The sequence below is a fragment of the Drosophila hydei genome, unplaced genomic scaffold, assembly GCF_003285905.1.
Source record: "Drosophila hydei strain 15085-1641.00,03,60 unplaced genomic scaffold, DhydRS2 tig00000063-arrow-pilon, whole genome shotgun sequence".
Lineage (NCBI taxonomy): Eukaryota > Metazoa > Arthropoda > Insecta > Diptera > Drosophilidae > Drosophila > Drosophila hydei.
Genome location: NW_022045657.1, coordinates 8,327,064 through 8,352,395, shown reverse-complemented (window position 1 = coordinate 8,352,395; position 25,332 = coordinate 8,327,064). Strand labels below are relative to the sequence as shown.

At 40.9% G+C, this 25,332-nt stretch overlaps 1 protein-coding gene across 4 annotated transcripts in view; it reads left to right on the top strand.

The window, feature by feature from the left end:
• Positions 1-22,507, top strand: part of LOC111595201 (homeotic protein ultrabithorax) — a 91,265-nt gene extending 68,758 nt beyond the window's left edge. For 2 of the 4 annotated variants that reach the window (XM_023308830.2, XM_023308813.2), the window contains one exon: positions 21,524-22,505. In XM_023308830.2, coding sequence (XP_023164598.1) covers positions 21,524-21,828 — 305 coding nt within the window. In that variant the 3' untranslated portion in view covers positions 21,829-22,505. Of the gene's footprint in view, positions 1-21,523 lie in introns of all 4 variants that reach the window. The other 2 variants (XM_023308803.2, XM_023308822.2) reach the window with 2 other exon arrangements.
• Positions 22,508-25,332: the final 2,825 nt, after the last annotated feature.

The window sequence follows — 25,332 nt, the reverse complement described above, 5'->3', positions numbered from 1 at the left end:
TGGCTGTGGCTGCTGCTGCTGCTGCTGCTGTTGCTCTACCTGACTTGAGTCGAGTTTTTAAGATAAGCAAAAACCGGTTTGCTTCGACTCGCTGCTGCCATGGCAACCATAAACATGGCAAAGAGCAACAACAACTGCGACTTAAAGATGCAATGGCAGTAGGCAGTAAGCAACGGGCAATGTGCAACGGGCAATACATCAGCTTGGTTCATCCAGTTGCAACTGTTGCAGAGGGAGCCGCTGCCTATTTGGCGACCCATTAGACAATCGCGCACATTTCATCAAGTCAACCACTTTGCACTGCACGTGGCTCACGTATGCACGTATCCACCTCCGCGAGCACCGCCGAAGAGTCCAGGTTAATCATATGCGCAAGTGCCAAAAGCCCGACTGATGAACGAGCCCCATTCGCAGTCGCATTCGCATTCGCTGTTTGCTGTTTGCTGTTGATGTTGTCGAACCTGTGTCTACCTTAGCTTCTTCGTGTGTGGCCGGCAGTTTCTATGCGATCGCCGTTGGCTTTCGCCGCAGACCGGGGTCCGGCCCATCATGGTGAGCGCAGTGGCGGGCACAGTCATTAGTTTAATTGCGCTGTTTATGAAGCGTTTTCATTGACTGCTGCCCAACAAGTGTCTGCAGCTGGTTCTGCGTGCCTCCACTAGCTGATTATCATTAAACAATTTTGTTGCTGTTTGCTGTTTGTTGTTTGTTGTTTGTTGTTTGCATTTTGCATGCGAGTCGCTCATTTGGCCACGTTGTGTGTTGTTAGTTTTAAATTAAATTAAATTTAACGTCAGTTAATAGAAAACTTCATTTATGCCGCTCGCATGCAAGCAAGCTGTGGCAATGTGCAGCTGCTCTGCCATGTTGCAAGAATAACTTGCATATGCAATTTATGCTAGCCAGCAATAGCTATATTTAACTAAGTGAGATAAAAAAATACTAAAAATTGATAAGCTTAAGTCTCAAATCGTAATCGCGACCAACAACTTTCTACAAGTTTATCTCAGCCATCAATTCCAAGATCTTAGAAAGAGATAAAACTAAAAAATAAAAGGCCAATATATAAAATTTAAATAGAAAGTAAAGACATTAATATATGTGTATATAGCAAATATATAATTTTCAATTTTATTTTAATAATTTATCAAATTTAAAACATAGAATTTCGTTAAATTTTTTTCAATTTAAAAACTTTATAACAAAACAAAAAATCTTTTTTAATTACTTACGTTTTTCGTAATTATCGTTCAGACTTCGGACATGTTATGCCGCACTTTTAGCGTGGCTTAATCTTAATGGAAATCAGCAGCAAATTGCTGGCGATGTTAACAATCAATTTTTATGCTCGACTTCTTATCGCAACTGCATAATAAAATTAAAAAAAAAAAAACTTTGTCACAATAACAACAAAAAGCAGCGCGAAAATGTTGTTAGAATCCGAGCGGGGGCAAAGGCAACAAAACATTTAGAGGCAAATAATTTCGAAACGTACTTAAAATCAATTTACTTAATAACTGGGCAATTTGAGTGAGCGCTGAAGCCCGCTCATTTAGAGCGGCTACTTTTGAATGTGCCGACGCACTCACTCCCAGCACACACACACACAGACACACTCTGTGGCTGTGCGTGTGAGCTTATGAATAAACTAAACATGTTGCATGCCAAGAGTCGAGCCTCTTGCCACAACGTCTCGGCCAGCTCAATTCATTTTGGCATGCGAATAATAATTTTCAGCCAAAGCAGAACAATGGCCGCACCACCACCACCACCAACAACCACAACAACAACAACGAAGCTTGTAATAACAACAACTAGTGAACGCGCTTAATAATAGTTGTTCCAACACATACGCGAGCACTAACCAAAGCAGGCCTAGCCGGCGGGTAATCGTTTTACTCACCCGGCGAACGTTCAACGGGCAATTTGAAAAGCGCGCAACGGCAACAGCAACAACAACAGCGATGCAACACCACCAGCAACAGCAACTGGCCAAAACAAATCAACCTGCTGACCAGTCAGAGTTGGTTCGCAACTCTTGACTCGGGAACGTGTCCCTGGCCATGGGGCATGCAACCCCACCGCCGCAAGCAGTCGTAATCAAGCTGCGATTGCCTTTCGTCCCGGCACACAAATCGCAGATCAAATTTGCAAAAAAACGGAATTATTTAATAAATAAAATCTGTTGCCTGCGTTTAATCAACTCGAGTCAGAGCTTAGCAACTGCTTGAGTCAACGTTTATAAATTGAATTAAATACGCGCCTCACTTACTGCAATTGCATTCGGCAACTCTTAATGCCTCCTTGGCCAATGTTCGTCTTGTTTATGCGTTTAATCTGCAAATTTATTTGCATGCTCGTCTCGTCTTGCGTGTGCCCATCTTAGCACATACTCAGACGCCATGAGTTGTTGGCCCCAGCAGTGTAGTCGGCATCTAGATCGCATCTTGGCCAGCCTGCTGTGCAGGATGCAAACGGCTCCAAAGCGCCCTCTTGGCCATGTTGCAGCCATTGAAGCGCAAAATAGTTCAGCAAAGGCACAAGCAAATGCTGAACCAGTCAAAGGCAAAGTCATCCAATCTTGCACTTATAGCAATAATGTATTCTATAATGCGTATAATGCTGGCGGAAGCCAAATAAAATATGGAATATTATTTATTATTTAAATTTATTTTTGCTTGTAAATCAAATGTAACTGAATCAAAATCATAAATTAACCAATTAGAGCAATAAATAAATAGGCAGAAATCTGATTCACGCACGTAAATCTCAAGGCAGACAATTTCGTAAAGCTATAAATTGCAGCACTGTTAGACATTATATATATATAGTAAATAGTTATTTATTTCAGTTAATTGACAATCCTTAATATGTGAACATTATTATAAGTATCTCGGCTCTGTCGCTAACTCCACTCACTAACTTAACTAATTGCCTAATAATGCGAGGAAAATTACCAAAACAGCAAATTATATTGCCAACTTATTTGTCATTTCAGTTTGCTAGCAGACTGAATTTGTTAGAGCTATGAGTCTCTGTGTGGATGTGTGTGTGTGTGTATCTGTGTTTTTGAATGGGCTGGCAGTTAGTTTATGCTGCCCAAGCAGAGCAGTTTTTGAGCAGAGTTTGTTTTGCGGCTATTTTATTGCACACACATACACACATATATATATATATATATATATTTATATATTGTATAATACACAAACACTATATAAGTATATATGTGTATACGCCCTTGTTGTTGTTGTTGGGCGACTGCAAAATTTGTGTGCCGAGAGATAAAAGTGCCAGAGCAACTTGTCATAATAAATTTTGGAGCGAACGCTGCGTCGCCTTTTTGCCATTTTATTTATGCGCTTTTCATAAAACACAATAGCTTTTGTTTAATAACAGTGAAATTTATTTTACAGCAACAATTATTTTTTCGCCTTAATGAAGCGCCCGCAGACAAATTTCATGCACTTCGATTTTTTTTGCCTTGGCTTCTGGTTGTTTTGCTGCTGCTGTTGTTGTTGCTTGTTTTGCAATCATTTTGCAATTATAAATTTCCATAAATTTATATTTAATTTTAATAATCTGTTAACAATGCAATTGTGTCTGCCCGGTCGACTGATCAAATCGATTGCGAAAACTATGGAATACTCAGTCCAATAATGTTTATCAGTTCCGACACACTCTCACACACTAACGCACACACTTACATACACTGTTGCAAATAAAGTGCAACAGTGTTTAGAGCTGGCACTGCCACTCGGGCAGCTGAGGGGGCGGGCATGAAAACAATGTGCAGCATTCAAATGATTAAAACAGCTGCGAAATGCTGCAGCCACAGACCCAGCTCAGCTCATACACACACGCGTGCACACACCAACAACAACAACAACAACTGACCAACAACAGTGTGCGCCACGTTAATCTTTGAAAATCCGAGTGCTGTATGCGGTATTATGCGAAAATTTATCTGATTTAACACCTAATATACAATAACTTAATATGCAGTGTGTTCCAAACGCTTGCACGAGCCTGCAGTCATCCAGCAGCCAAAGCCCCGCCCCACCAGCCCCGCCGCTCTGCCAATGTGGCCCCAACAGCATTTGGCCAGAATTGCGCTAGGCCAGGCCAAAAGCCAGGCAGCGCACAGTGGTGCGTATATAGGCAAATATAGACGGAATATAGAATGTATACAGTTATATAATAATGATTCGAATAAAATTAACTTCAATTATTCCATATGCAGTGAGGCTGAAATTATAAGACATTTCTCAATGTATTAATAGTTCCCAAATGAGCTTTACACTTTTCTAGCATTGTATATAAATATATGAATAAATATATATATATATATATATATATATATATCGATGCATGAAATATTTGAAGTCAATTATTATTATTAGGTTAAAATTGCTAAACAACCATTTTAAATATTTTTAATTTACATTTCATACATTTTTGTTTATATAAACACCACTGTGATGTGGCTGTGTGCTGTTGGGGCTAGCAGCAGCAGCAGCAGCAGCAACAACAACAACAGCAATATCAAACTGCAATGTTCAGCGTTCCAAAAAAGCTTCAACAACTGCGACTGGCCGTTCACTTCGCCCCTTTCTTTCTCACTCTCTCTCTTTCTCTTTTGATCTCTCTTTCTCGCTCATACGCTTAGGCACGTTTACAATGTCCATAGCCATGTGAGTCGCTCCTCGACTGCGTTCGAATGCTGCGCCTGGTATGCGGCGTTTGGAAAATGTGAATATGAACTGCATAAATCTTCCAGAGGCAACGGCGGCAGTCTTTGCCTGTGCGTCGTGCTCCTCGTCCCGCCGCTGGCTTTACGGCTTTTCGGCTTCGGCCTCGCAGAAATACCAAAAAAAGGAATAGCAGGCGGCCTGCCTGGCGCTGGTGCGAGCCAGACCTAGTCCGGCCGCTGCAGATATATGGCCATAGGTACTCGTAGTTGCAGCGCAAATGCGAATAGAATGTGGCGGCATCAAAGTTCAGCTCACTTACTCACCCGGCGTTGATGGCCATGCCCAGGGAGCAGTGGAGGGGGGCAGCGAGGGGCATTGCACTTTGCGCCCGCCGCTTAGTTCACTGCAGCATCATGCGTCAGTGGGTACCATGCGATGGTCGGCTCTGGCATGGCATTTCTTTTTTCCTTCCTTTTTTCATTTCGGGCCTAACACTCATAACTCTGATATTATTATGCATTCATATCGCCATTTTAATCACACACATGCAACTGAGCATGTGTCCAGCGATGTGGGGATTATGGGAATTGCAATCGACTGTAAAAGCAACTAACGGTATACTAAAGAGAGCAGAGTGGGTGTACGGCTATGTGCAACAGTTGCTGATAATCTTCAGCTGATGATGCTCATTGAATAGCACATAGAAAAGATTCTGGAATTCACAAAATAAAATGCTGATGTAATTGAATATATGATAATGTGGGCTACAAATAAACATAATAGCTCGCTTCTCCAGTAGCTATAAATAAAGTACATTATAATAGAATCCATAGCTTATTAGCTTTTAATTGAATCACTGAAAATGTTCCATAAGCCCGCAGCACAGCAGATGGGACTCTCATCTCTCTAGCACAACAGCGAACTCCAGCAAAATGTCGCAAAATCTATATAATTTGTAGCGCAACAAATTCCAGCTGTGTGTGTACATATATATATATTTATATACATTTATATATATATATATATATATAGAAGGCAACACTTTGAGGCCCCCCAATGATTTATTACCCAATTTTACTGCCATGTTTTCTTAATTTCGCATTCGACATTTCCCCTGCACAGGCGCCTCCTTTGCCGTGGCAGCCATGCGTACCAAGATACAACTAGTACACACACACACACACATACATACACAGATACATACAGTGAAGCCCCCAACCCACCCCTAGGCAAAGGGCGGGCATGTACCGTTAGCTGGCGGGTAGTAGCTCAAAGAAATAAAATAAAACACGCACCAAAGCACATTCATCCCTCGAGAAATATCGCTTATTTGGTCGGTAATAATTCTTGTGCTCTGCCAGGCCAAAAAAACCCACCCACCTTCCAACCCCCTCACTCTTCCTCAACCCCTCTCTATCGCTCTCTCTCTGGCACGCAGGCTGGCGGGCGCTAAAACAAAAGCAACAACAATGAAGCCAGAATAGAATGCCAGCAGCATCTTCAGCCTCTCTGCTTTTCGTTCCTCTGCGCCGCATCCAGCTGCCACGTGCGTGAGCTGCCGGCGAAGGCGTGGAGCCGGAGCCGAGCCCGGTACGGTAGCTGGAGCCGGAGCTCATGAATGCCGCAAGGAGAAAGTTTTGTGCTTGGCCGAAACGCGACTCAAGGTCCAAAAAACCAAGACGTTGGCCAAAGGTGAAACTGGCTGAGAATAGGAGCGGCCCAGGCTCGCATTTTTCGCTCGTAGACACTTTTTACGAAATATTTCATCGAAATGTGTCCCTGGTGTAACATTTAATATTAAAGGTGGGCGGCCACCAAAGGGGCTGTGGGCGGCACGGGTGGATGGTGTCAGTTGGGCAACGGGTGGGTGGGACGACCACTTATAAATTAGCTTTACTTTTAAGACATTTTGTTGCGAATAAAGCAGCGCCCGGAGAAAGTTCACAAAATGAACCACGAGCAGCGAGACAAAGAAAACAAAATGAAAGAAAAGAATGGACGGCGAAGGGAGTGGGATAGAAAAACGAAGAAAATAAAAGAAAAGGCAGCTCAATGAAGCGTTGCCACGCCGCTAAAAACTTAAACCAATAAATCACAAGTTAATTACAGTCGCGTATTAACTCAGTGCACTGCATTGAGAGGGCTCGCTCCGCCCAGTTGCTCCCGCCCCCTCTCAATCTACTGCCCGCCCATCGCCCTCCCCGCAAGCAAGCAAACAAGCTACAAATTTCATAATTATATTTTATGCGATTTATTATTTGTGGCTCGCTGTCATGTCTGTTTGCTCAGAGATAATGCCCGGGCAGCGTCTTGTGAGCCACTTCTCTTGTACAGAGTACTCCCCTAATCCCGCCACTTCGCTCCTGGCGCCCTATCCACTTGCAGTTTACCCCATTGTCGTCATGTGTTGGGCCAATTTAATTGCCAAACTTTCTTTGGGCGACAAATGCGGGCATTTTTAATATGGCGCACAGCCAGGACCGAGGGGAACATGGACGGACCCTGCTCGATTTATGTCTGGCAAATTTAATTGCGCGCCTCGATAAGAAGAAATCATATTAATTATGATTATTAATTTTATTGGTTTCATCTGCTGCTTCTGAATATGTTGTTGTAGCTGTGGACAACAGAAGATGGCACCGTTTTAATAAGGGCAGCAACATAAGGCCCAAATGGTTCCTGACGCGTTACTTGAAATCTTATCATTAATTAACAATAAATTCAAATAATAAGTGTAACACTTTATAGTGCTCGTCAGCACAGCTAGGTATTTATCTTGTAATTATTAATTATAATATATATAATTAATTATAACTGCATACATTCATGCTTACATACATTTATTTATATCACATGTGATTGAATCATGGATGTCTTTATTTCTGAAGAATCGCTTTCGAGTCCTCTACATAATTTAAAAATATTTCGTTTTATATATCTTCAGGGTAGTTTGGCAAATGCTGTTCCGCTGTGTTAGGTGTGAGAGATGGGAGACACAAGCCTAAAAAATAAATACAGCTATGCGTTAGGATTTTCTTAAAGGAGCAATTACGACAATATTCCTCTTGAGGCTCTTGCTGCTTATTAAAAATTGTCATTATTATGCTGATCCAAATAATCTCTTGATACACTCGAAATTTAGGGCCGCTAAAGTTTTATATTTTCTAACGAGCGTTCATATACTGCTCAGAGGCGAACCCTTAGTAATTTGCACTTTATAAATGGTATGCGAAGAATAGGAAAGTTTTCATTGCCCTCCGAAGATTGCGTGTGGCATTTCTTGCATGTTTGTGTAAACAATTTCTTGTTCTTTTCAATGTTGTTGTTGGTGTTTTTTCCTGAAGTTTTTGTTTTTTGTTTTTGCCAAGTAATTTACATATTTCCAAGCATGGCCTGGCCATTCGTCTAAGCGCCCCCGCCATTTATTCATTAATTCCAAGTCGTCCGACATAAATTAGTTAACTTGGACTCGAAATCGGACTGAGTCGCTGCCTCTGTCTCATTCCCATTCTCGTTCTCAGTCCCGTTCGGTTTCTCTTTCTCGGTCTCGGCTGGGAAGAATTTTAATGTGGCGGCACACAAGGGGCTGCCCGCTCACAGTCCTCCCTCAAGGGAAAGGCGAGAGCATCCAAGGCGAAGTCGTACAGCTCTGGGTGCGCAACGGTACAAGCTCCGAAGCTCGGCAGCGGGAGGGCGAGAGAGGCAGCTACAACTAGCATAAGCTGCGGTTTCTTTTTGCCAGCAAGTGAAGTGCATGTTGGAAAAGCAACAACAACAGCAAAGGCAACAACACTCGAAACCTTGGCCAGGGCAGGGCAGGCGGAGCTGCCAACTCAAGTAGAAAAATACTCGTACAATGCAATAATACAAAACAAAAAAAATAAAAATAAAATCAGCCTGCAAAAAAAACATTGTAAAACAAGTAAGAAAGCTCTAGTCGGGGTGCCCGACTAGGAGATACCCTGATCCCAGTCCTCTGAGTTTTTTTTAAATTTTCCGTAGTTTGTATCGAGTATTCAAAAAAAAAAGAAAACAAATAAAAATCAACATTGCGAGACCAGGATTCGAACCCGTATTATTTGCGCAACGTGCACAAACTCTACCAACACCGCCACTTCATAACTAAAAAAAAAAATAGAACAGTAAAAAACATTTCATCTTCACTGGTCTCGAACCCGGCCCAAGCGGCACACGAGCGGCGCCTCTACCAACGCAGCCACTATCCTTCTTACGCGAGACGTTGCAAATTTGAACATAAGTAGCAGCAATAATTCAGCACAATTCAATCGCAATTTCAATTCTTGGAATAGAAAAGAAAACACGCATTTGAATGTATGTGTGCACACGCATAGGAAAAATGCGTGCGCGTGGCGCTGCTTACATGTGCTTTTGCAAATTAGCCAAACGTTTTGTTTAATAACTTCTGTTTTACTTAATGGATTTTAATGAAATTTTCAGCATATGATCTACATATCCTATTGGCATGGTTGAGATGCAAACGCCTTTACATAATGGCCCTAGTTCCAACTAAACTTAAATTCTAAGAATATGGGGGAATTTGGAGCCGGTATCCAAAATCCAACAAAAATCAAAATTGCATAAAATATACATAAGACTAAATACAAAATTTGGAAGCTCTAGCTCTTAAGACGTTCGAGATATTATTTATTTACTGCATTTCAATAATGTTTTTATTCGATAACAATTAAATGTGAATAGTTATCGAATATTTGAAACAAACTTGACCTGCGCGTGCTATACACGGACCTACAAAAAAAATTTCAAGTCTCTAGCTCTTATAGATGCTGAGATCCACGCGTTCACACATACGGACAGACGGACAGACGGACAGACGGACAGACGGACAGACGGACAGACGGACAGACAGACAGACGGACAGGGCTCAATCGACTCGGCTTGTCGTCCTGATCAAGAATATATATACTTTATGGGGTCTGCCACGCCTCCTTCTGCCTGTTACATACATTTGCACAAAACCATTATACCCTGATTTCCCATTTTTAATGGGATCAGGGTATAATGAAACGACGGGCGTGAGCATGAAAAGCGAGCGAGTGCCGCTTCGTTGGTTTGTTGTTCGTTGTTTGGTTGTTTGGTTGTTGGTTTGTTTGGCTCTTTGGTTGGGTTGGTTGTGCCACCTTTTGCGCTGTTGCAAAGTTTTCCTCGACTTTTTGTTTTGTTCGCAACAATCTTGAACATTTTTTGGCGCTGTCTTTTTTGTGCTGCAGTCAGAGAGAGAGAATGTGGGCCGCAGGCGGAAACACCCAATACAAGTCACATCTGGATTTATGTCATGCCTTTAATTGGCTGCTGTGCCGATGCCGCTGCCGATGTCGACGGCAACTCCAACTCAAACTCCGACTTCAACTCCGACACCCACTTTCGAGCCCCACAGCCGCAGTCACAGCCACAGACCAAGCCCAGGCCAACAACAACAGTTTCCATTAGCTGCGAAATCGAGTTTTGGGGGCGGACAAAAGACTAAAAAACACAAGTGCCCAAGCAGGATGCCGGGCCGGGCATTTGCCGGGCATCTGCCCGCCTTTGCCAGCAATTAAAAGCAAATTTTTCTGGTCGCCATCTTCGGGATTTTCAGTCGCAATTAAAAACGAATTTCGCGCAGCTTCATTAGGCGACGCGACCAAATGCGATTTTAAATATTCATATGCCCAGCGCGGGCTTACGTATAGAATCAATGGCCGGATCTACGGATCTACGGCTCCACCCGAGAATGATATACTAGTGGGCACATAAGTAACAGACTATCGCAGTGCCAGCTGTCGCCGGCTGTTATGCGATTTCAAATTAAATTCAATAAATTTTTTGCATATGCAGAAACTCAGTAAAATATCAACACTTGCAAGGGTTCAAAAGTGCGGAGGAGGTTGGAGAATGGCTTGGCGGCTAGGGGAAGCTCCACTTGAGAGTTAACACTGAAGCCGTCGCCCAGTCTGTGGCCCCTTGGAATTTATGCGCTCCAGCGACAACATATGGTCACGTAAATTCATGCGACAATATACGATATGATGTCACACACACACCCTGCCAGAGAGACATGTGTGTGTGTGTGTGCTTTATTTTTTATGCAAAACGTTGTAGGGATTTTTTAATATGTGAAAAGAGTCTTAAAACTCTTGAGCTCCGTGCACCATAAACTGTCGCAACTCTTGAGCCGCCCCAGACTCCATCTCTGCCTCTGATTTATGACTGACAGCCGCCATTCGCTTTGCCTAATAAGCGCGTCAGGCATCGAACAATAATTTTGGGAACTTTCATGGATGGAGCGATGCTTGAAAATATAAGCTCTTTCTGATGCACATATTGACAAATGAATGAAAACTATACAATAAACTATAGAGGTGAAATGGAGTCTTTTAGAAAAGGCAAGAAAATGAACTGGAAAATCTAGAAAATATTGGAACTGAAAGTTAAAAAGTTTTAATATAATAACAAGTTTTAACATAAATAAGAATGAAATCTTTATGACATATTGATAAATATTAAATGAATATTGTAAATTAAATTTCTGTTATTGTGGCTAACAACTTTAGCCATATAAATAGATTATATGAGTCATATATATAGATTCTATGAATATAAAATTCAAAGATAAATTGTTTTTAGTTACAGACATTTAAATTGAACTACAACAGTTTGTGTTATATGTTTACCAAGCAACAAAATTTGCTGTTGTAGTCTTTAAGATCTTACAGATCAATATACGTTATGCTCGGCCAATGGCGGGCAGCAAAGTTGGCCAGCTTTTGTTTTTTTTGCTGTTGCCAGACTCTTGGCTTCTACCGGCTGACCCCTTTCCGGGGCAGCTATCGGGTGTAACTTATGGCTGCCCCAGCAGCGTTTGGCAGAGTGTGAAATTGGCAAGCAGCAAAATAAAGAAACTTTGCCTTGTGGCCAGCTAGACAAGCAGGGAGGTAGATAGAGAACGAGAGAGAGAGAGAGAGAGAGAGAGAGGGTGGGGCGGGAGTGGGGCAGTTCATAATTTCGAGCAAGATTTTATAAAATATTAGTTAAACAAAACATAAACCAAAGCGTTGCAGACGTTTCTGCATACGAACGTGAGCTAAATCACCTAAAAGCATGCAACATAATTCAGCAGGCAACACAGCCAGCTTCTTGCCACGCACACACACAGACACACTCATGTGAGTGTCTGTGGAGCAGAGACGAAGACAAAGACACAGACTGGCGACAGAGCCAGCCCAAGAAGCGACGAAGCTTAACGTTTCCGTTTCCTGCATGCTCAAGCAGCATACGAACACCCACACCACGCCCAGCCGCCCACTTTTAATGGCACTATGAAAAAGGAGGTGTAGGTGGCATGGGTATTGCCTTTTTGGAGTACGTTTTGTTTTGCATGTGCATGAGCTAAGTGAATCTCGAGACTGGAATAGGGACTGCTGCTACTAGCTCCTGCTTCGGTTCTGGCTGTCTGGCACTGGGAGTGGGCAAGACAACAAGGTTGACATTAGCGCGCTCAGCGCACAACGAAACCCAATTAGAAACGAGATATACGACACCAAAGTGAGGCGATGAAACAACATGAAAATGAAGCCAGCCTTCGTGCCCTTACCTCCAAGTGGGCTCAAGGATGCGACCAGGACGCTGCCTGGCCCGTGTGCGCAAAGGCCAACAATGAAGCGTGTAATTACAAGCGTAAACGGCGGCCCAAGACGCAGCGGTGGCTGGATGGCAGGATGGCAGGATGGCAGGATGGCTGGTTGGGATACGGCTGCTGAGTGGGTGGTTGCCTTGCCCCGTGAAAAATCTCACATACTCGCGCGCGCGAAAAAGACGACAGCCATTTTTTGAAAAGGGTTGCGACTGAGTTATGAGCCGGGTGGTGCTCGAAGGTGGTGCACACGAGTGAGCGCGTCGCAGCGCATAATTACTTTACAAGTTCATTATAAAGCATCATAAATCTATAAAAGAAAGTGTGGCGGGGGCCCGCAATGGAGCTCGAATACAATTTTGAACTTTAGCACTTGCCGCTGGCCCATTGTCAGCCTGCTGAATTGCTACCGCTTCTCCGGCTGGGGCACCAGAGCAAAAACAATGGCATGTAATTCACTTGCGAAAATGTTATTGATTACGAAACACACGAAACACGATGACAAAAGTGCGCAGCCAGCAGCAACTGCGTCACTGAGGCCAAAAATTGAGAACAACTGCATGAGCTGAGGCTACAGTGGGCCAACTTAATGAAATTGTGAATCGCACAGTGCAACAATGAAATTATGGAAATTTGAAAAGACAATTAGACACTTAGACAATATACCTTAAAGCAAAGTAAATATTGAAAAATATTAATTTAAAATGCTTCAAATTTATAACAACTTTAATACATATCTGTCCCATTGTGCTTTTGGCCGTCTATAGCTGTTTTTGTTGATTTTGCGCAAAAGCAATTTGAGCATAAATCTTCCAAACGACAAACTCGCCTGCACTCACACACCCACACACAGAGGAGTCAATGTGGAAGGCAAGTTGTGAAAATGGACGAGACAGGAATAGCTACAAGCAGAGGACTGCGCATAGGAATCGGTTGCAGCAATAGGAATATGAACGCCGCAGCCAGCGAAATTAACTGCTAGTTTCACACGTTCTAGCAGCCAGCTAAAGGAAGGGCAAAAGGCAGCAGGCTAGCCTCGAGTTGAAAAAGTCGCGCAAAAAGAGGAAAACCCTAAAAGAAATGTTGCACTAAACTTTCACTTTTGCACAGGGCAACAGCAGAAACAATGAAAAAAAAGAAGAAGAAAAAGAAATTTTTGGCTTTTGCCAGGGAGCAGCTGCTCTCAACAGGCTACCAGGGCGCCCTCCCTCCCTTGTTGCCCCTCTCTTTCTCTGGCTGTGGCTCTCCCACACATTTGGACCATAAGTTTGTCGTTTAGTTTTTGGGTGGCAAATAAAAATAAAACTTCAAGTGCCAATTATGTGTGAAATTCCGACACTTTTAGCTTGTTTACTTTTATGCGCGCTTAATGAAGTTGCAGTTGCCACACACACCACACACACACACTCATCTGTGTAATATGAGCTAAGGTGTGTAAGGTAACTCACTGCGAACTTTAAGCTAATTATATAGCTCATATGAAACTTGTAGCTAGTTTAAAATCTCTTTCTGGGCCAAGTGAGGCATCTGATAAGGCAGCGAGGCGTTCTCCTTGCAAATGGCCGCCGCAGCTGGCAACACCATTGAAAAAGCAATTAAAAACGCATTCGATGCGATTCTCTGAAACGATAAACAAGGCAAACGGCAAAAAAACCAAGAGAAAAAAAGCCAAACGGCAGCCTGTTAAGCGAGTGGGCGTGTCAAATCAGTGGGGCGCACTCAAATGCAATTAAAAGATACAGATACGGAATGTATCTCAAAGATTGCCTTGCGTGCACGCTCAACCCCACACCGCCGGCGCTCGCTCCATAAATAATCGCATCTGCCGCTTATCAGCCCGAGCCGCCATTTTGTTGCACAGTGTAATTTATGCTTGACACTTGCGCTGATTTTTATTGGGCAAAAACATTTGAAGAGCCTGCGGAAATGTTGCACATTTCCGTTTCTAGCAGCTCCCATAACTCTCCCAGATAATCATCAAGAGCTGTCGATTGCGTCAGAGCCGAACGCTGTTTTTCTTGCTGTTGCTGTTGCTGTTGCTGTTGCTTTATTTGTGCGTTTTTAGTTTTTGTCTAATGAAGTCTAAAATTGAAAATATATCGCTGCCAAAACTGGACACTGGCCACATCAACATCCATATCCACATTCACATCACCATCGTCTTTGCCAGCTTCCCCTCTTGGCTCCACACCCTTGCAGCTGCTGCCGCCTCTGCTGCCGATGCTGCTCCACGATATGAAACAGCTTGACATCGTGCCACTTATTTATTTATTTATAATGTCCGACATCGAGTTTGGTCTTTGGATTTGGCGCTTGATCTGCCTGCTGCCGAATAACTTCATTTTATAGTCGCGTCTCTTCTCTCCAAATGCTTTTGCTTGTGCTTCTGCCCATGCGGGAACTGTTAAGAGTCGCTTGTAGTATTTGTAGATATATCTCTGCGCGTCCCGCCAGCTGTCGGTTGTCCATGGAATCGAGCCAAAATAGAGTCGTTGATTATTTAAATGAAGGCACGACAGCAGAAGGCGTTCCACGCACTCACACATGCCCATCTATCTCTATTGCTATCTATGTATGTATCTCTTGTTTCAGTATCTTTGTATCTACTATATCTATGGAAATATGGAAATGGCGTGTTGCGTGCTCAAATTGAGTTTTGTTTTTGGTTTTTGGTTTTCGTTTTTTTCATTCCGTTTCTGTTTCTGTTTCTGGTTCGTTTCTATTTTGTATATCTATTTCTCGTATTTTGTTGGGGCGTTTCACGGCTCTCATTAATTGAGCTATTAAGATAAGCCCGCAGCGCTTTTTGTTCAGCTTCGACGCTTCGAAGCGTTTCAGCAGCCTCGGCCACTGGGTCAGTCGTCATCTGGAGCTTCAGTCAACCAATGACGGAATTATTATACAACCCAGCACAATCCAATACAGCCATACGCAGAAGACATGTTCAAGCAGCGACAATAAATTTCTGATGTATTCATTGTCTATTCAAATGTTTTTTTAATTGCCGTAACATGGCGGCCAATTCATCGCATCCAACTTGAAAGTGAAACAACTTAATGGAAAATTTATAACATACGACCTCACATATTCAGTCATGCATGAATTTGATTAAGCCCGTATTGAAGATGAACTGTAGACAATATTTAGTTATGGAAAGATTGACTCAAGATGTGCTGAATAATCTGTGCATTGATTAATGATCATCTCTATTACGATAGATTTCGATATCACACAAAACTGACTATATCTAATGATGTATAAAGCTTATACTTAGTAGAGTAATAAAGCAGCCATTCTGTTTGGCTGCTGCAACCAACGCTTATAATGAACTTCATTAAATTGCAGTACCGTAAAAGCTTCAATGCATAACTCAAAACTAAATGCAGGCTGCACTTCGTGGCCTTTATCCCTCGGTCATTGTTGATCGCTGCTCACTGATCACTCGTTGGTCTGGTCGTGCACAGGAGGCTACCTGTTGCAACGGCAGCTCGGGCAATGAATTATTTTAATGACGAGCAAAATGTCCGTCTGGGCAAGTGGTTGTCCGCGTGTCCTGCGCATGCGTGAGCACCAGTTGCCGCCATGCCGTTAAAACCAGTTTTGACTGCAATCAACCCCTTCCCCCATCAGGCGGCCATTGAGCGTTGCGCTTGCACCTTAAAATTGCCAAAATAAAAAGAAGGAAAAGAAGAAAGAATGCGTGAGCTGCAGTTGCCCCAAAAAGAAGCTGAGCCCTAAGTCCGTCCGTTAAGCTGATTTTATCGACGCGGCAATTTCTCCAGCGAAATGAAGCATGAGCAGATTCGAAGCCCAGCAGGCCCCATCGACAAAGTGAATTTTTGGGACCACAATTATGCTCAGTTTCAGATAATTTGGAAGGCACTTTAGTGCGCTCATATACGTACGCTTAATCATCTTTGGCACATCATTTCGGGCTCATGAGAATGGGCACAGGCAGCCAAGTAAACTTGTGCTGGGAATAAGAAAGAATAAGCCATTGGGCCAAGCCCAATGTAGTGGCTTTGAAGTGCAGTTCTGCAGCGCTGGTATAAATCGCCAAACTCAAACAAAGTCAATTACCAAAGTGTCAGCAGAGCTCCCCTAGATATGCAGATAGCTGTATCTGTGTGTGTATGTGTGTGTGTGCAATTAAAAGCTGATTGCCTGCTACTGTTGCAAGGATATGAGTTGGAGAAAAATTGAAATTCCGATTGTTTGGCTGCATATCCGCAAGATGCAGTTGAAAGGTGTGTGCGTGTGCGTGTGTGTGTGTGTGTCTGTGCAGCTGTGCACACCCCAAACGTGTAGCTCAAAATTTGAAAACCACATACATATACACACATTCGTACGTATGTATTGATACAGCCGGCACTGTGTATCTCGAAGATTGCGTTCGTGTTCGCAATTGCAACTCAATTGCGCATTTGCCACCGCAAACATCAATATTCTGTAGGGAGACATCGGCATAGGCATAGACCATAATCACGTCTGAGGAAACAGCGGCTACCCTCACCCACTCAGCCACTCAGCCACTCACCCACACTATACGCACTGGGAATCGCACTCCCTGCGGCCAATTTAATTGACAGATTTAGTGCGACTCGATTGGCAGTGCGGAAAATTAGTTTTCCGTCTCGCAATCAGCTTTCGGCTTGATTTTCTGAGGCTTTTGTACGTCCCTCTTTAATTGTTTTATCGACACCCGGGCAGTACATAGATATTTATACGCATACATACAAATATGTATACCTTATAAGGTGAAAACACGCCCACGAGCGACACGCACGAAAATAGATTTAATTAAATTGCGAACAAAAAGCGTGAGTTGTTGTAATCGGAATAAGCAAGGGGAAGAGAGGCCATCACACACTCAATTAATCGATTTTGTATTGATTTTATATGTGTGTGCGTATGCGAACCTTATGGCCACAAAGGGTTTCTGTCCAACAATTTCCGGTTGAGCAACTTTGGCACAGCTTTTGCGTCTGGCCTTGAGTCCAGCTTGCGAGGAAACAGGACAGGAATCAGCCTGGACCCGTTCAAGCGAAACAAACAGCTGTGGAACTTACGAACAAACTACTGAAATTGTCAACTAATTTATGTGGTACACTAAAGCAACAATTTGGATTATAGAACAACAAATAGTAAATACTTAAAGTATTTACTGGACTTGAATACTTAAATTTGAATTTCCTTTTGGTCAGCATATAAATATTTATTCTTTAATTTCTGATGAATCAAAATTCTTTGGGTTTCAAGTTTAGAAAGTATTTTAAAGAAAAGATTCTCTTTTTTTTCTAATAATCTCAGATCTGATCTTTATCGCATAAAAGTCAACTACTTTTGCTCTGCTCAGCCCTTTTCCAGCTAAGCGTTTGTAATTCCAGCGAATTACACTTAAATACTGTTGCTTGATTACTCCCAGACCTTGGACGAGACGTGTACCGCGATGGATTCTTCCCAGTTTTTGGGCCAGTGGCGGGCGCGTGCGTGACAATTTTATGTGCCGGCAAAGGCAGGAGCGACGACAAAACAAAACATAAATTAGATCAAGGGGCGGAGCAGGGTAGAGAGGAGGTTTGTAGGTAGCGTTTAGGGGAGCCATTGGCACTGGGAGCTGGGAAATCGAATTAGATATAAGTAGTTGCCTGCCAGCCTGTATATAACTGTGTATGGCACACACATGCGCACTGCTGGTGCGTGTAGCTGGGCCTGTTTCACCACATGTATCTGTATCTGTAGCTGTAGTCGTGTATCTGTGTGTATATAAATAGTTATAATAGAAGCATAGATCACACGATGCGCCGCATGCAACATGGAGTCACCGTCACCTGGAGATTTATTGGCAACGTCCCGGCCAAGGGTGAGACGCGAACAGAGAGAGAGAGAGAGAGTGAGAGCGAGAGGCGCACGAAGGTAGAGAGAGTGAGATGTAGCTACTGTGTGGCAGTTGGCCAAAGACGTGGGCTCTACTTTTTGTGTCTTTCTTTCTTGCTTTTTGGGCGCTCGCGCTCGGTTCAAAGTTCGCAGCAAAGGCAAACACGTAAGCTGTCAAAACTTTAAATCCCGCAGGAATTAAAGTTAAAAAATACAACACGTACTGGGCACCCGGGCGCAGCTGCTATCCAGCAAGTAGCGCTGCTTCCGCGCCCCGCGCTCAAATGAAAACCAAAATCAGCCATCAGCCGCGCAGACAGAACCTTGAAATTGTATCTCAGAGGCAGATAGATATACGAGTGTGCCTTAACAATTCAAGTAGACAACGGCGCTCCCCACTTCCCCTTTCCCCTCGGCTCTAAGGCTTGCACTCGTCTAAATAATCTAAGAAAATTTCGCGCCTTGCCATAGAAAGTTTTATTGTCTAGTTGAAGTCCTGCCTCCCGTGCCCCCTCCGTTCCACATGCCAGCATTTAAATTATGTACTTAGAAATACACAAAAATGCTCCGAAAGTCTACAAAAGAAAATGGCGTGGCGCAGCAGGAGATGTGGCAGCAGCAGCAGCAGCAGCAAAGAAGTAGAAGAAGAGCGCGGCAGCAAAATGAATTTCGCACTTTTTCGCATAATAAATTTAAAACTTGGCCAGCACTGAAGAAAAAAGTGAGCCCCGAAAAAAATAAGCCAAAGATGGAAAAAAATATAGAAGCAAACTTTGGTAAAAAGTTTATTTTTGCATATATATATCTATATATATATATATATTTATATATATAAATATATATATATATCTGTAGAGTTGGAGTAGCATTAGGGGTCAGGCGGCTCTGTGGCAGGCGCGTGACAAATTCCATTTAAAATTGTTGAGCTCAACGCACGTACTGGCAGGAAGCGACTCGGGAGCCGCCTTCTTGCCAGTTGCCTCCTAAACAAAATGAAACTTTTGCTAACCTCAGCGTGATGTATTCCACTGGCACAGGACATGCGCCAGGACTTCCGCCAGCCAGCCAGCGCGCCAGATAGAGCGTGCGAGTGAGCCAGCGAATGAAATGGCGCTGGAGAAGGCCGATGGGGCTGGCCAAGTGAAGCGCTGAGACTTAAGTTAATCAGCAAACAGGTTTAGTGCTAAATAAATTTATTTATGCGCTTACGGGTTGCCATTTCATTTGTATTTCTGCATTTGAAGGCAACCAGATGGGAGCTGAGGGACTTGAGAGTGCTGAATACCATGAGAAAACCAAAACAGAAAAGATAAGTTTGATTGGCAACAGCACGATTGAGTCAATATAATAAATCATTGTCAATATAATAAAATCATTGAGAACTTTACTACATAAAGACTTTAGTAAATGAAAATAATTTAAAGATTCAATTAAAGAAATTTTAATTTGTTCAAGTAAATAATAAAATAAAATATAATTCAAAATAATAATAAATTAAGTCGAAGTGCAATCTGTCTAGTCTAAAGATCACAGCAAATAGTTTCTACATAAGTCAATAGAGAGTTTCCTATGCAGTGAAATTAGCTTAAATGACATTTGAATTGCTTTAAAGCTCAAGTTGCATGGCAATAAAAAACAGATATTTCACCATGTTCCATATACGTAAGTATTATTATGCCATCAATCTGACGACTTATCTGTTCCTCCCACATCAGATAAGTCCCAAAATGCACAGATTTCCAAACAATTTATGTAAATGTTTATGTTTTGTAGTCGATTTGCGTTGTTTCCAATTAAATAAATGTTTTTGCACAAAAAATAAATATATATACGCATGTGCATATGTGCATATGTGTATGTATATGGCCTGCGCATATAAGTAGATAATTTCTTTGTTGCATGGTGGAAATTTTATTTTCATATCGTTTTTATTGTCTATAAAATTTTCTCGCCATTTATTTAACGTGTGTCTGGGCACACACACATAGGTAAACACAAATGAAGACAGCTCAGATACATGCATGCTGGCATGCTGGAATACTCGTACATGAGCCAATGTGAAAGATAAATGCGTTTTCACTTTATGACTTTCGTGTCGGCATAAATTTGTTAATACCTTTAGGCCAAATTTATAACATAATAAATGCTCATAATATTTAACTTAACATTTTGCCAGGCCGGGCCGCACCGGGCCAGCTCGGACCAGCTCGGGCCAGCTCGGGCGAGGCCCAGACTCAAACCGCCCCAATAAAATGCGAAAGTTACTTAACATTGTCCATTGGCAGCAGGTCGCAAGGAGAGTGGAGTATCTGATAAAATCTCTCCAGCTCGTGTGCTCTTCTGATTGTGCATAATGCAGTCGAGAATGCGAATGTGTGTGAGTGCACATAAAATTGAGTTATTGCACTTGAGGCAAATTAAACTTCATAAATATTTAAAATCAGAGATTAACACGGCAGAATAGCAAAGCCTACAAAGAGCGTGAGAGTGGGACGGAGAGGTAGAGTGAGGGAGGCATACGGGAATCGTTAAAGTGCAAACACATTCCATGTGTTGTTGGCGACTTTTGTGCTTGGCCAATTAAAGTTGCATTACAATGGCATAACTGCAATTTAAGTAGCAGACAACTGAAAGCCTGACAGTCAGCATATTCCGAATGCAGCATGTAGCGTGCAGCGTGCAGCGTGCGGCATGCAACGTGCAACTCAACTGACAGCCGCTTGAACGTCGCTCGGCGGCAGCACAGCAGCAAACGTTCAATTTAAAGTAACGATCTCTGCGGCTCAAGATACAGATACAACTGCAGCAACAGCAACAGCAACTGCAAGCTACGAGCTTGCCAACAGGCAACTACTAAGAGCTAAGAGCTAAGAGCTCAGAGGCAACAGCCATTGGCTATAAAAATGAAATGTATTTTTCGTTGCTGTGTTTTGTTTGGGTTTCTTGTTGCCAACCTACGTCAAAATGTTGCAGATCGTTGCTGAAAAATTTATATTTATGTTTTGGACAACGACAAAAAACAGCACAACAACTACAACGACAACAAGCATCACAAAACAAATGATCTTTGTTGCAAATTTTGCGAAATGATTTTTCAATTTAATGTGCCTGTTGAAATGTTTATAATCAAGCCAAATGAGGCAATTGAACCCACACTCGCTGTCTTCGTTTGTCGAGGCATTTGAATACACTGCATTGGGATAGATATCTTGCTTTGTCAATGTACCTGAATATCTAATAATGAACTTACTCTTAGAATGTTCTTAAAGTTTTACTAATTTGTCATTGCAATTGTGTTCAACAGGCACAAATGGTCTGAGGAGACGCGGCCGACAGACATACACCCGCTACCAGACGCTCGAGCTGGAGAAGGAGTTCCACACGAATCACTATCTGACCCGCAGACGGAGAATCGAGATGGCGCACGCGCTGTGTTTGACAGAGCGACAAATTAAGATCTGGTTCCAGAATCGACGAATGAAGTTGAAAAAGGAGATCCAGGCGATCAAGGAGCTCAACGAGCAGGAGAAGCAGGCGCAGGCGCAAAAGGCAGCGGCAGCAGCGGCAGCGGCGGCGGCCGTGCAGGGCGGGCATTTAGATCAGAACTAGAACGAATTCAACTTGCTGCATCCCATCCAGTGCAACAATATTGTAACAAATAAACCGTTTACTTAACCTAAATTAATTCAATAATTCAATAATCATATTGATATTGTATGGTATCATAAAGCAACTATTTCAAATTGTTTGAAAAGCAACCGAAAATACGTAAAGCAGCAAACAGCAACAAAAATTACAAATAAATTTCGTAGACTCTAAGTAAATGAAAACAAAAACAAAAACAAAAACAAAAACTAAAAACTAAAAATTGAATATAAAAGTAGTGGGAATAATACAAGAAATCTACTTACCTAGATTCATACATACGTAAATCTATGCATACGAATACGAAATACAAATTTAATTTAAATTCCACAAAGAGTGTTAGAAGTAAACTAAAACCTAAATTTGAGAATTGTTTGCCCGCGTAAGATTTATGTTTAAAACGAGCAACAAATTTATTTTTCAAAAATTCGGTTCACATGTTGTTTACGAGCCCTGAGCCCTGTCCCATCCCAAAAACCCCCCAAAAAAATAACAAAAACAAAAACAAAAATAAAATAAAAGAAATCCCCTTTGTTGCTTACTGCTATGTTTAAATTATATTATTTTCTTTCGGATAAAAACGTTTCGAAAATTAAATTAAATACTCAAAATGTTAAAAAGTAAAAATTAAATTCTGTTGATATGAATTTTTGTAAGACGCGTTTTTAAACCAATTGAAATTCAAAACTAAAAAAAGAAAAAAACAAAAATAAAAATTACTTAAAACAAAACTATTGAAAATTTAACTTAAATATAAATAGAATTTGTTAGCAAAGTAAAAGAATATGAAAAATATATAAATAAAAACAAAAAAGGTATAATAGAAAGGTAAATAAAAATAACTTGAAAACGAGAGAGTTATTATAATACAAAGAATGTGTATAGTTCGTGCTTAAAATTAATGCAATTTTAGTTAACTTTGTTTAATTTTAAATTAATTTGTTTAGTTTTCGTCTAAGGCTTTTTAAGCGTGCAACAACAACACAAACATAAACATAAACACAAACAACAATCGTGAAGCTGTTTTCTTTAAGTAATTTTTAAAGTTTTTTTAAACTAAATTAAATCCTATTTTTATTATGTTTAGTTTAATGAAAAGCGTTTATGAGATTATCTGACAACAACAAAGCAGAAAAACAAAAACAAAAACAAAAATTTTGCTCCGGCAAAACGAATAAATTATTGGTTTTGAAAAAATCTACAAAAAAAAAATCAAAGAAAAACGAATGAATGAATTGTGTTATTATTTTAGTTGCAATTTTTGTTGTTTCGTTTTGTCTCCACTTAGAATTATAGAGCTTAGAGTTCTTTGATATCGTCGGGTCGTACTCATCGCCCCCGTTTATTGTGCATGCGAAATTGCTTTTGATCTCGTTTTCGTTAATTGTTCGTAAGTTGAATAGAGATGCTACCCACACCGATAACACACTCGATTATCGATTATCGATTGTCGATACTGCAACCGAGCTGTGCTCGAGATATTGTGTGTTATACTATTTTCAGTTCGATTCACTTAAGGGCTAACCAAGCAACCTTCACAAGATGTATACGTAACTAGCGCATAAGGTTCAACAGATAAATATATATACATAAATCCCTATATATACATATATATATTTATATTTATGTATTTTACATGAAAATCGAGTATAAATGAACAACAATAAGAGAATATTTGCAAAAGAGAAAAGAAACAAACAGACGACAGTACGTAAGAGATAAGTTAAATGTTATAGATTTTAAATGAAACATATACGTAAATATATATACAAAGAAGAAGCGCGGCAAACGTGGCTAAGAGAGGTCCAGCACCAACCACCCCTCCCCCAAAAACTAAAAAATAAATAAAAAAAAAACAAGAAACCCAGATGCTAAAATACAATACTTAATGAATTAAATGTGAATTGTCGTAGCAACGGATATACGTAAAAGATGGAACGGAGCGCGTCGGCGTTAGAATTTATTTCACTCTACAAACTTACCTACTACTTACTTATGTAATACACATATGTGTATGTGTATGTATATGTATTAATAAAACATTACATTACGATTATTGTACATTCTTGTGGCTTTTTTACTTTACCCTCACCACAGCCTCACAGCCCAATTGACATTAATAATGTTTGTTCTAATCCAAACCTAACTCATGTATAAACGAAACAAGCAATACCCGAAATGAACACACAGAGAAACAAATTAAAAGAGGAAAATTCCAAATGTCTTTTTGTGTAGGGCAATCAAATCGTTTATACTCGCATACTATGTAATTCTAATTTAACGCCATTCTATGTTAGATCCGTAAGTTGTAAATTATCAATATAAAATATACGTACTTTAAATAAAAGAAAAAACATCCAGTGAGAATGTGGTAAACAAAATAAAGCAAATAAATATTTGATTTAAAACTCAAAAATGTCGACTTTTCAAATCTGACACACAGATGGCGGCAAATGTTAGCGCCACCTTATGCTCGTTTTTCGCAGCTTTGCAAAGGCTGACGGGAGCTGACTGCTACAAAATCAGCGCATGTTCAGTTGGACTGCTGTCCAGCAGGTGGCGCCACGAACGGCTGCTTGCCACCCTGTATCATTGACATTCATCGTTCAGCCCTGATAGGATATATCGATAGTTAGCATTCATATCAAATACATTTAAGCGGATTCTGTATCCTCTACAGGTAACTATGGGTCAATTAATATTGGTATGTACATGTTAATAACGAAAGATTTTTTTACTAGAAAGCTAAAGATTACGAAATAAACGAATCAGTAAATTTATAATTATTTATAAGACGCATATAAGTCTTCCATTATGAGAATATGTATGTATGTCCAAGGAATAATGAACAGGTATACGTTTTCTCTATTTAACTTGTTTACTTGTTTTCATTTGAGTGAATACATAAATTAACCTTTTTGTATACGTTTATCAATATCTGGTAGAGCTAGATAAGACAAGAGAACTTTAGTACTCAAAGAGCGCAAATGTTCTCTTTTACTTTGAGATCCGCTGAGTATCTTCTGCTGAAAACTTGTTTTAGCACTTAACAACCTTAATTTATTCTCGTGCCAAGGCAGTGTATATTGAGTCTCTTACTGGCAATATAAATGTACCAGATAAACACAATGAAAACAGTTTAAATTGACACAATTTGTTTATAAATAATAGACATATGAAATAAAAATAATACGAAAATTATATTTTCTAAGCTAGCAAAGTCCTTATAAGACTGAGTGTTAGGGTATTTAGACTTCGACGTTCTGCAAATATTTTCTTTCATATCAATTGCTGCTTTAATATTTTCCAACTCAGTTTAGCTTGTGCTGTCGATCGGACAAGTGCTTCCTGATAGCACAGTTCTCTCAGTCAAAACTCGGATTAATATATATAACAACAGCAAAAGACATATTAATATATATATATATACATATATATTTATATATATATATATATGTATATATAGTA